At 45.4% G+C, this 12,787-nt stretch overlaps 1 protein-coding gene across 1 annotated transcript in view; it reads right to left on the reverse strand.

The window, feature by feature from the left end:
• Window positions 1-379: 379 nt before the first annotated feature.
• VWC2L (von Willebrand factor C domain containing 2 like) overlaps window positions 380-12,787 on the reverse strand; it is a 154,765-nt gene continuing 142,357 nt past the window's right edge. Inside the window, exon 3 of the mRNA XM_054971972.1 lies at window positions 380-528. Coding sequence (XP_054827947.1) covers window positions 380-528 — 149 coding nt within the window. The remainder of the gene's footprint in view (window positions 529-12,787) is intronic.

Below are 12,787 nucleotides of genomic sequence, written 5' to 3' on the forward strand. Positions count from 1 at the left end.
CCATTTCTCAACTATCCTTGCCCATTCCAATTACCCTGGCTCCGAGAAAAAGAAACACACGCAAAAGTGTTCGTGATAACTGATGCGATGAGCTCTCACTGTGTCAGAGGGATCACCAGAGAAAGACGTTCTGCAGACTGTTCCTTTCCGAATCCCATGCCGTCCGTCTGTGCTGCTGGCCAAAGCAGGTTAGATATGTCGGTATAGGGGTTCGTTCCTCTTAGAGATGGAGAACAAACGTGCCTGCTAGTCACAGGTTCAGTTTTGTTAACTCTAAAAGATTTTGCTGGTGACCCTATTGGAGGTGGCAGGAGATCCAACATGTGCCACGCAGAAGCCATTATGTGGACCAGGACTTCTCGTTGCCCAGGCTTTGGCCCTATGCTGTCGGCTTGCCTTGACATTCTCGTTTGGAACACTGAGCGGGCTTCCACCAGTCCCCGTTGTGACAATGACAGATGTGACACTCATCCACTTTCACTTCGATGCCAGCCGGAATGATGGTGGTTCCTGCAAAGCAGTTTGGACCTGGAAATGTACACACACAAATAGATTAAATGGGGACGCAGACCAGGGTGTGAGTGGGGGGCTTGTGTAGACTAGACATGATCCACCCAAATTTAAGCTCTTTTAAGTCCCCCTGGTCTCAGGGTTCATGTGCATGCTTAACTCTCTCCCATGGACAGCAATGGAGTTTCATTGTGGTTGGATCATTATGCCTGCCAGCATTCCCTCCTCATCCTCTCTATGGCCGTCTAGGTCTTGCTTCCAAGTTGGCAAGCTTGCCCATACACAAGTAGCCACTTGAGCTCACGCGAACTGCACTGTCTCAGAGTCCAGGGAATCGTTTGGGGACCTGCCACAAGTAAATGAGCTTTTAGAGCACAGTAATCATCTATGAAAACGAAGGTCATGCAAGCTTTCCGCAAAGCCAACAGCTAATGCAATTCCTGATGGTAGAAGACAACAGTGGAGAGGCTCTGTCAGCAGAAATAAGCAGTCTATTAATAAAGCCAAACATCTGGAGGCTTCTGCATTGCACACAGCTGGATTCCAACTACATTAATCAAACTTAGAGCACTGGATGCTGCTCTATCATGGGCTACCTGTCCACAGTCAGCAGCAGAAGTGAATCTGCCTTCCCTGATGTCATACCGAGCTCAGCAGGAAGAGTTAATCTGGCAAGATACCCAATGGTCTGGGATGTCAGAACAATGAACAGACTCCTATCAAGAGATGCTATGGGCCAGGGTTCTTGGAGGCAGATGTCACACCATTCTCCTGCTTCCATCCTTCATCCCTGTATGCCATTCACAATGAATGGGATGGGGAGCAATTTCCAAATAGTCTCTCAAAGATTAAATGGTAGAAGGCCAGTTCTGCTTTTGTAATCCTAATGCAATTGGTAATGGTCTGTGTTAGTGTGAGAGACCAGCATCAATCAACCTGTGAGTCACACCATGGAGTATAGGGCTGAGAATCTAGACTAGGATTCTAGAATTCAAAAACCTCTGAAGAACACTGAAGTCCAAGTGGACTTTTGACAACAACAGTGTTCTGGGAGTTACTTGCCTGGAACTCCATTCCCGGGGGCAGACAGGCCTCATTTGCATCAGTATCATGGCATGAAAAGAGAAGGGGCTTACTGCCTCCGCCCTGGTGCCATTTGACTGTCTGGAAAAACCCCAGGAGCCACCATTGGGGAAATTGTCACATATTGATAGTCAGGGGTCATTTCGTAGAAAAAGAGCTGGAGGAACTCATTAGCACAACTCATTAGCATAACTCATTAGCATATGCCACACCCCTTGCCATCAATACGGGCCGTTTCGTCCCCAATCCAGGCTGAAACGGGCCCCAAATGGCTGAGAGTCAGGTGGGTGGGGCCACCTGACATGTGACCTCTTTGGGGAACTGCTGGAACTGCGTTCCTGCATGTTCCCCCTCGAAATGAGCCCTGTTGATAGTTATACATACTTCCCTCCCAATGGTGCAAATACTGGCCACCTGGGGCGCTTTCAGGGTAGGAAATTGGTGCAGGGGGAAAGGATTCAGCCCTTCTTTCCAGATGTTGTGATACTAATCATCAGACAAATGTTCTCAAAGGGGAACTACAGGTGCACATCAGATCCAAAGTCCTCATGGGGGCCATTGCGAATTTGCCAACTTGTGAATTTGCCCTCAGAAACTTTTTCCCTCAAAAGCAGATTTCAGATCCTGAGGGCTGGTGGCGGGGAGGGGCGGGAAACTAAGGGGAAATTTCCTGCTGAGAGCAAGTGTTGGGGGCAAGTTTTCTTCTGGGAGTGAATATACTCTACCACCAGGGGTCATTTCCTAGAAAAAGAACCGCAGGAACTCATTAGCATAACTCATTAGCATATGCCACCCCCCCCCCCCTGACATCACCGGAAGTGTGTCAGAAGGCAACATCCACCCCTCAGGCCCCTTTCCACAAAAATCTCCAGGTATTTCCTTAAAGCCGAATGAACTCAAAGCAGCTGGAGAGCCAGCCCTGCTTGCACCCACACACTCACTCACTCTCACAAGTCACAAATGAAAATAAAGCAGCATGAATTCCAAGCAGCTTACGTTCCGTTGGAGCCCAGCCCCACTCGGCTTGCACTCGGAGGAAAAGGAATCATGTGGGTGAGGCCAAAACCCACGTGACCTCTTTTCAGATCTACCAGAATGCCGTTCCAGTGCATTCCGCCTCCAAATGAGCCCCGTCTACCACTATGTACTGCGTTGGTCAGGTCTACTTGGGAAATTCTGTGCAGTTTTGGAGGCCTCACTTCAAAATGGATGTGGACAAACTGGAACAGGTGCACAGGAAAGTAACCAGGATAATCAGGGGCTTGGAGGCCAAGCCCTACGAGGAAAAAATGAGGGACCTGGGAATGTTCTGTTTGAAGAAGAGGAGGCTGAGGGGAGACATGATCGGTCTCTTTAAGTATTTAAAAGGCTATCACTTAAGAGAGGAAAGGGACTCCAAACAATGGGTCTAAACTACAGATAGGAAGGTACCGGCTGGACATCAGGAAAAACTTAATGTCAATAGTAATTCAGCAATGGAATTGGCTGCCTGGCAACGTGATGGGTTCCCCCTCATCGGCAGTCTTCAAGGACCGGCTGGACGAATACTTGTTGAAGATACTTTAGACTGTTCCTGCATTGGGCAGGGGGTTGAGCTACATGGTCTTTAAGGTATTTTCCAACTCTATGATTAAATATAAACTTCAGATTGTCCCACTGTCTCAATAAATCTAAGATGAGCCCCATCTCCTTGGGTCACTCAGTTTCATTGCAAAATGTTGGCTTTCTGGCTGCAGAATACTGATTAATACTGCAAAATTCTACAGTCCGTCTGTATGGTCTTTCACTGAGTTCCTTCTCAGGAATAATGTTCCTTTGCTTCAAAGGGGAAATATCTATTAACGAACATGACACATATGAGCAATTTACACGGATTGTGCCCGTCCCCCCACCAAATTACTACCTGTCTAGCAGGGCTTTTTTTCTGGGAAAAGAGGTGTTAGAACTCAGTGGTGGAACTCAAGACCACACAATGAGGTCACTTTGGGTCAGCTGGAACAAGGGGGGAGTTTTTTAAAGTTTAAATTGCCCTCGGCGAAAATGGTCACATGGCCGGTGGCCCTGCCCCCTGATCTCCAGACAGAGGAGAGTTTAGATTGCCGTCCACCGCTGCCGCGGCATGGAAGGCAATCTAAACTCCCCTCTGTCTGGAGATAAGGGGGTGGGGCCACTGGCCATGTGACCATTTTTAAGAAGTGCCGGAACTCTGTTCCACTGTGTTCCCGCTGAAAAAAAGCCCTGCTGTCTAGGATGATGGAATTTGTGACAGATTCTCAGTTACTATAAAAGGGCACAAGCTCTCTTGAAATAGGTTTAGAACAGCCAAAAAAAATGGCCCTTCTTAAAACATCTCCAGCATACTGGGGTCTTGAGCATATTATTTGAGAACAATGAATTATGTATGGCAAAAATGATTTATTCATACTCCAAGCAAGATTTATGATGGCTTTTATTTTATAAAGGAGATTTCTTTCATTTCTCCCTTCCCCACCTTCCACTTATTTATGAGAAAATATCAAAACCGAATCATTTCTGAAGTCAGCAAGCATTTTGCTCTCCTGCTCATAAAAGCCTTCTGAAAAACAATGACCCAGTTGTGGCTGTAAATGCCTGCATGTTAATCTCTGCCTCTTACCTACATCATACTTCGGATGTGCCTCAGGCTGTATCACAACTGGAAGGTGAACCAAAAAGCAATGCCATTAGAAACAGGGTTGCCAGCCTCCAGGTGGGGCCTGAAGATTCCCAGAGTTACAATTGATCTTCAGACTACAGAGATGAGTTATCAGGAGAAAATGGCTGCTTTGGAGGATGGACTCTATTGGCATTACACCCTGCTGAGATCCTGTCTCTCCCCAAACCCCATTGACCCCAAGTTCTACCTACACATCTCTAGGAATTTCTCAACCCACAGATGGCAACTCGATTGAGTGGTTAAGAAGAGAGACGCAGGTCCGCTGGAACAATGCACTGCTGTTCTCAGACCCTTTGAAGATGCACCTTAGAATCATAGAGTCATAGGGTTGGAAGGGACCTCCAGAAAGAAAGAAAGAAAGAAAGAAAGAAAGAAAGAAAGAAAGAAAGAAAGAAAGAAAGAAAGAAAGAAAATCTGACCAGTTCCTGACACTGGAAAGTGCAATGGTACGCAGAATGGTTGTTTGCCTTTCTCGACTTATTTTTCTTGACCAAATTGATAATGAAGGGGTTTACACTTCCTCTTAATTTCTGCTAAGAATGTTCACACAGGTAAATGCTCTTCTATTATGGACCAACACAGCTACCCACCTGAAACCACACAGGTAAAGTGAGACATCTCCAGTGTCCCTTTGAAAAGGGCCATAGCCTGAGGGGAAAGGCAATGCTCTCCTTCCCACTGACTTCAGCTGCCTCTCTAATGTGCTCTGGCAAATCAGGTGGGCCGTCTCTGGCCTGCTTTCCACCCTAGAGGCATCTGCATTTTACTGCCCCAGAAATCATTCCTTTAATCTCATTAACTCTATGATTATGAGGGGCTCATTAATACGCTCCAGAGACAGGCTGGCTTTTCAGACAACAGCAGGCCCCAAGTCTGAAGTTGTCCCTCTGAACAACTTCAGCGTAATTTAGATGGCTGTCCATAAAGGATGGCTCCTGGATACTGCTCACTTTAAAGCAATCCCTTCTGCTTTGTTTATAAGCACCACTGGACCTTTTTCTCCTGTTTTTACGGCCCACATGCAATACAAACCCATCCATAAATGAGACAGTCTCAAGCTCCTTTCTCACCAGCATTTTAGGCAACTGACCACTTTCTAGATGTCTGTAACTACTTCTATACGCTCAGTGAGCCTGCTACTATTCATATCTGGTTACCTGCCAGGAACAGGGTTTGTTAGGTTCATCATGCCCTGTCATTATCACCCCAAACATAGATGCTACTTAGGCTTGCCAGTCCCCTGGTGAGGGCGGGCCATCCCCTGCCCCAACCTCCGCCCCCTGCCACCTCTCACCTGGCCAACAAATGCAGGAGGGTCCTGACAGGAGTTAACAAACAAGAAAAATCAAGACCACCTAATGACAAACCTCTTCAACACAATCTTATATAAACATTCATATAATTATAAGTCAATTGCCAGTATTTGTACAATTCATACGGTGTACTTCTTCATTCATTACTAAATGCAGTTTCAATACATTTATACAGTCTTCATTGCAAGACCTATAAAGTGCTAAGTGCTAAGTGCAAAAGGATGTTATTTGTCCATAGCCATATAGCTGCCAGTCATAAATCAGTGAATAAGATAATTCCATCCAATATGTCAATATAAATGGCCACAGAGGCACTATAGGTCAAGAGGCATGTAGAAAGAAATATCCATCTGATGGGAGGACCGGTTGGGGGTCCCGTTTCTGGATTCCCCTTCTCAAAGATGGTATATAAACTCTGCCATTCCCTCCATTCAATTTAGACTTTCACTCAAACCATCAATTATATAACATCGGGTGCTGTTCAGAGCGAAAGCTGCATAACAGCACTGTTACATTCAATCAATATATTGATTGAATGTGAAAGCATGTTCCAGAGCGACCCCATGTTGTATAGGAATAATATCATTCCCGGTGCAACAAGGGGCTGGTTGAAAAAAAAATCAGCCCCCAATTTAGTGTTTGGGGTTGATTTTTACTCAATCGCCCCCTGGCACAATCGATTACTTCTGTGTCGCACACAGAGCGATTCCACACACTTTGGATAATGCACTTCCAAGCCTGTATTGTCAAGGGCTTTCACGGCCGGAGAACGATGGTTGTTGTGGATTTTCCGGGCTGTATAGCCATGGTCTTGGCATTGTAGTTCCTGACATTTCGCCAGCAGCTGTGACTGGCATCTTCAGAGGTGTAGCACCAAAAGACAGAGACAATGAGAGATCTCTGTCTTTTGGTGCTACACCTCTGAAGATGCCAGTCACAGCTGATGGCGAAACGTCAGGAACTACAATTCCAAGACCACGGCAATACAGGCTGGAAAATCCACAACAACCACTTCCAATCCTCTTTATAGATTGTTTGGAACGGATTTTTTTGTGTGCAGAACAAAAAAATCCACCTCAAACGATTGATAAAGTGAATTGAAAATGCAGTATCCAACGTGTGCGGAATCAATAACAGGGCACTCTAGAGCATGTGTGTGCATTGTGCACGTATGCAAGTTAATTCCCCTTCCCAAGCGACTCCCCCACCACTACCCTTCCATCCTCTGCTTCTACCCCCCCCCCCCACAAAAGGCCTGGCAACCCGACCACCATTGCTAAGATTGGCCTGCCTTTCAGTGGCGATCTCCCAGAATTACAAACGATCTCCAGGCCGTAGTGATCAGTTCCACTGAAGAAAATGGCTGCTTTGGAGGGTGGGTGCTATGGCATTACACCCTGCTGAGGTCTCTCTCCTCCCCAAATCCCATCCTTTTAGATGATACTCCCCAAATCTCCAGGAACTTCCCAACCCAGAAATGGCAACCGTAGCCATTGCACAATGTCTTTTGTAGAATGGAACTTGTGGGCAGAAAGGCGCCTGACCACTTTGTCGATGAATTTCACTCACTGAATTGTTTAGTCTTCATTTCTATTTCAGGGCACATCTGCAAAAGCAAAAAGGATACATTCAATTTCATGGGTAGATATTAAAGCCAGTTCCCAAGGCTGTACCAAGAAAAAGAACAAAGGTAGAGTTATGTGGAAATTGGGTTGGTTCAGTTCTCTTTTTGACTGAATTCTATGGAACCTAATAAAATGGTCATAGACGCTGTTTGCATTTATGTGAAACTGCAGGGAGAGATCGTCAAGGAGATCTGGAGTGAATTGACCCCGGTATGCGGATGATAAAATAATGTGCTCTGTTCTTTCTTTCTGGTTCTACAGGGACTCCGATCGTGGCAAATCAGGACTGACTGTGAGTAAACAACCAAATTCAATCCATGCAAAATTCAGTAGCCCACTGTGATCTTTTTACAAGGTATTTTTGCAGATAAGATCAATTATATCCACAAAGAATTAAGATCTGCTTTAGCAACATGTCCCAGAATGCTATCCGAGCACAGTGTTATTTTTGTTGTTTGCGTGAATTTCAGTTGTTGCACAGTGAAGATGTGGACAAGTTGCTTCGAGCAGCTCACCCTCTCACACGTGTGCTCAACCCTTGGTCATCTCAGATTAGTATGTCTAACTTGAGGAGATAACCTGGCTGGGTCCTGGGTGTGGCAAATGCTTTATTAAAAGTAAAGATGGTTCTAACCAGGGCTTTTTTCCAGCTGGAACGCGGTGGAACGGAGTTCCGGAACCTCTTGAAAATGGTCACATGCAGGGCTTTTTTTCTGAGAAAAGAGTTGGTGGAACTCAGTGGTGGAACTCAGGACCGGACAAAGATGTCACTTTGGGTTAGCTGGAACAAGGGGGGAGTTTTTTAAAGTTTAAAGCACCCTCAGCAAAAATGGTCACATGGCCGGTGGTCCTGCCCCCTGATCTACAGACAGAGGGGAGTTTAGATTGCCTAAACTCCCCTCTATCTGGAGATCAGGGGGCGGGGCCACTGACAATGTGACCATTTTCAAGAGGTGCTGGAACTCCATTCCACCGCGTTCCCGCTGAATAAAAGCCCTGGTCACATGGCTGGTGGCCCCACCCCCTGATCTCCAGACAGAGGGGAGCTTAGATTGCCCTCTGTGCCACGGTGTGGAGGGCAATCTAAACTCCCCTCTGTCTGGAGATCAGGGGGCGGGGCCACCAGCCATGAGACCATTTTCTCCAAGGGCAACCCACTGAGGGCCAAGCTACACATGACAAATGACACTTGAACAGCAAGTGTATTTCTCTCTGTTCACTTGCCCTCCACTCAATCCACTTGCCGTTCAAGTGTCATTCGTCATGTGTAGCTTGGCCCTGAGTTCCACGACCTCTTTTCCCAGAAAAAAAGCCCTGGTTCCAACTGCCTAGAAGGACCTCATGATCAAAACCATTATCAGCCAATTGCAAACATCCCTTTCAGATGAGTGCTCTTGTAGCAAATGGTGACCAGGAAAGTCCCAGTTGTATGAGAAGGTGCACTACCTGGGCCTCTTTCAATATGGCCTGGTTTGGGACAAAAACTCTCTGTCCACCCTCTTTGCCCGGACAATGATTGGGAGTGTGGTCATGTTGATTGTCCTGGATCTCTCAGAAGCTTTCTGTACCATGGGCCACCTGATTCAGCGGGCTGAGATGAATATTGGGGCACTGTCTTCCAGTGTCCCATCCCTATCTGACTGAGTGATTCCAGAAGGCAACAGTGGGGAGAAGGCAAACTTGGCATTTCAAACAGGGGGCCCTCAAGCTTCTATTCTGCCTCTGTACCATTTAACATCCACATGTTTGAGGATTTCTGCTCTTCAGAGGATTCAGGTGAGGCGGTATAAGTCATGATCCATTGTCTGGAATGAGAACCAATAAACTGAAATTCAGTCTGGATAAGAAAGACTGAAAAGCTTTTGGTGGACAATACAGCTTACTGAAGGCTGAGGACTGGGTTCTATCTCATTTTAAGAAACAGGTTTGTAGCCTGAAGATACTGTTGGATCCAGATACCTCAGACAGAGGTGCAAATTCTCCTGTGATGTGCACAGCACTTTTCAATAGCACTCTCTGTGGGGCACAGTCTAGCTACAGTTGTCCATGCTCTGATCACAGCCGAGATGAACTACTGCAGTAGGCTCTACAAGGGGCGGCCTTTGAAGACTGCTCAAAAGCTTCAGCTGCTTCAAAATGCAGCAGCTAGGCTGCTCGCAGGTACATGTTACAGAGATCATATTTCACCTGTTTTAAAGGCTTTCAATTGGCTGCTAGTTGGCTTCTGAGCACAATCCAAAGCTCTGGTGATGGCTTACAATAGTCTGAGACCAGGGAACCAGAACGGTGGCTTTCTCTGGTATGTTCCTGCTCAGCAGCTGAGATCTACAGAGGCCTTGCTCCAAGTATCCCCACAATCAGCAGTGACATATTTGGAGACAGGGACTTCTTAGCTGTGGAGCCAAGAACTTCCAGAACTTCCTTCCTAAAGAGGTCCACCTTCCACAAAACATGCTAGCATTTTGGTAGCCATTGAAGACAATCATTTTTTGAGTGTCTTCCCTTGTTGTAGAAGTTTTCATCTTGGCATTGTGAGAAGCTTTTAATTGACGTTTTAAGTGGACTTGTGGGAGTTTTTAAACATCCAGCTACTACTGTTTGGGGGGCTTTAGGGTTGTTCTCTGCTTTAGTTGTCTTTTTGGTGGTAGGGGCAATGTGGCTCAGTGGTAGAGCATCTGCTTGGCATGCAAAAAGTCCCAGGTTCAATCCCCAGCATCTTCTTCTAAAAAGGTCAGGTAGTGATATGAAAGAAATCAGAAGAAGATTGAGATTCGGAAAAGCAGCCATGAGGGAACTAGAAAAGATCCTTAAAGATCTTTCTCTCTGGGGACCAAGACCAAGATAATCTAAATGGTGGTATTCCCCATTACTATGTATGGATGCGAAACTTGGAGGGTGAAGAAAGCTGACAGGAAGAAAATTGATTTATTTGAAATGTGGTGCTGGAGGAGAGTTTTGTGGATACTATGAATGGCCCAAAAGACCATTAAGTGGGTACTAGATCAAATCAAGCCTGAATTCTCCCTAGAAGCTAAAATGACAAAACTGAGGCAATTTGTACTTTGGTCACATCATGAGAAGACAAGATTCTCTGGAAAAGTCAATAATGCTAGGAAAAGTTGAAGGCAGTAGAACAAGAGGAAGACCCCAGATGAGATGGCTTGACTCAACCAAGGAAGCCACGTCCTCCATTTTGCAAGATCTGAGGAAATGTGTTAACGATAGGACATTTTGGAGGTCTTTCATTCATTTGGTCACCATAGGTTGGTGGCGACTTGACAGCACATCACACACACACAGTCATGTGAAAGACCTTCCTTTGCCTGAGACCATTTAGAGGCGCTGCCCATCTGAATATACAATATGGACTTTGAATCTTTGGCTGGTCTTGCGACCATAATGATTGATTGATTGATTGATTGAATATGGACTTTGATGGATCAAGGATCCGATTCAGTATAAGGCAGTTTCACATGTTCGAGTTTCTTTACAAAACTGTTTATTTGCTTTTAATGACTCTCTGCTTTTATGGCTATATTTCTGCTCTTTTGCTAATTTTAGATGTTATTGTTTTAAACTGTTGCGAGCTACTATGGGAATGTTGTATTTATGTAGTAGGATGTAAATATTTTAAATCAATTATTTAATACAATTAATCGTTGGTGAATTTTCATAATTCCAGCTGTGTTGGTGACCAGATACTTCAGATCTGACACAGGTGCAAACATCGGTTTGCCTCTGCAGACACCTGTGACCCATCCAAGCTCCCAGGTGCGAGTACCTAATTGATGAGGGTGGGGCAGTGGTGACCAGTGGTTTACCACTGCATAAGTTGAATTCTGTGTGAAAGTGATTGCCCAGAACACTCTTGTTCAATGCTATGAAAATGTTTCCTCAACAAAGGCCCATGTTAAATTTTAAGGCTGCAGCTCAGGTCATAATTCTTCCTACATTCCATCTCACTTTCCTCTGGCAGTATATTGTTCTCTGTTTCTGACACGTACGTCTTCCTTCTCTCAAAATAATGGACAGCTAAAACCCCCTCCCCTGTACATTTTTTTTTTGGCAGGGACTAACAGAATGTGCCGCAATTTGGGGGGTACTGTAGTTTGATGTGGTTTTATTGTTGAAAATGTATTTATATTTACTGTTTTATCCTTGTTCTGACCCACCGTGAGCCCGCTTGTGGGGGAGAAAGGGCTAAAAGTCGAATAAATAAGTAAATAAATAAATAATATATATATATAATTTGAATTTTCTTTTTAAAAGAGAGGGTCACAACGTAGTTATTTAGTATCTGTTAAAAGAAACGACCAGCGGAAATGGTCAAGGTTTCTAGCAAGGGGGAAGGGGTGCGGATTCACTTATAGGAACCAGCTCCTATAATAGAGAATCGGAGGCTGGAAAACAACCAGAGGAAGGGGCACCAACAAAGCTCTGGCCTGGCAAAACAAATAGCAAAGTAACCAGGACTGGAGTGCAGGCGGAGCTCAGTTGAGGAATACTGTCTGGACTTTTTGTGTAGATTGTGCCAAAAATCACCACTCTGGATACAAGATATCTCTCTGGTTTTTCACTCCTGTTGGCTCCCCTGGGACTTTGGCCCCACTTCAGATGGTCAACATGTTTGCTCAGCTGGATATAGCGTTTCCTGCACATAGTAAGCTAGCACGTCAGGAAAAATTCATTTCGTCCTAATCTGAGTTTTCTCCATTGTTTCCCATGGAACAGCGCGCAGCCCTATGTGCTCCCACTCACCATCCCTGTTCATATTAGAGTAAATGCACGTATATCCTGCATGTATGTGCGTACGTCTGTTTCTACGAAACAGGCAGCATGTGTTCACTTTATAAAAGAAACAGAGGGGCACTACCTGGATCAATGTGGGGTTTCAGCTGTACATGCATTGGATGTAACATGAGAATTACTCATTGCACATATGAAAAAAAAATCAAGCGTACAATGTACACAGATCGTTACCAGTGTTCACTGTAACTTGTGAATAAGGCTATTGTCTTCAGTGATGCAGACACAGGTCTACACTTAGGGAGAATCGGGCCCCGGCAGTGATTCCTAGATACTATCAGAAGCCTTTGGGATATGAGAGAAGTCTTTGAGAGCCAGTTTGGTGTAGTGGTTAAGAGCGCGGGACTCTAATCTGGAGACCCGGGTTTGATTCCCCACTCCTCCACTTGAAGCCAGCTGGATGACCTTGGGCTACTCACAGCTCTCTGGAGCTCTCTCAGCACCACCCACCTCACAGGGTGTTTTGTTGTGGGGATAATAATGGCATACTTTGTAAACCGCTCTGAGTGGGCGTTAAGTTGTCCTGAAGGGCAGTATATAAATCAAATGTTGTTGTTGTTGTTGTTGTCATTGTCATTATTATTATTATTAGTTGTCACTGAGGCAGGCTGTGGTGTTTCATGTGCCTGAAATTTCCTCTCTGCGTTCCCGCTTCTGACACACAGAAAATGAGGATGTCGAGCCTTCTACCTTATGACAGGTTACTTTTCTGTGTGGAGGGAATGTGTTTAGTTCTGAGGCTCATTTAGTCAATC

This window comes from Eublepharis macularius, chromosome 2, assembly GCF_028583425.1.
Source record: "Eublepharis macularius isolate TG4126 chromosome 2, MPM_Emac_v1.0, whole genome shotgun sequence".
Taxonomy (NCBI): Eukaryota; Metazoa; Chordata; class Lepidosauria; order Squamata; family Eublepharidae; genus Eublepharis; species Eublepharis macularius.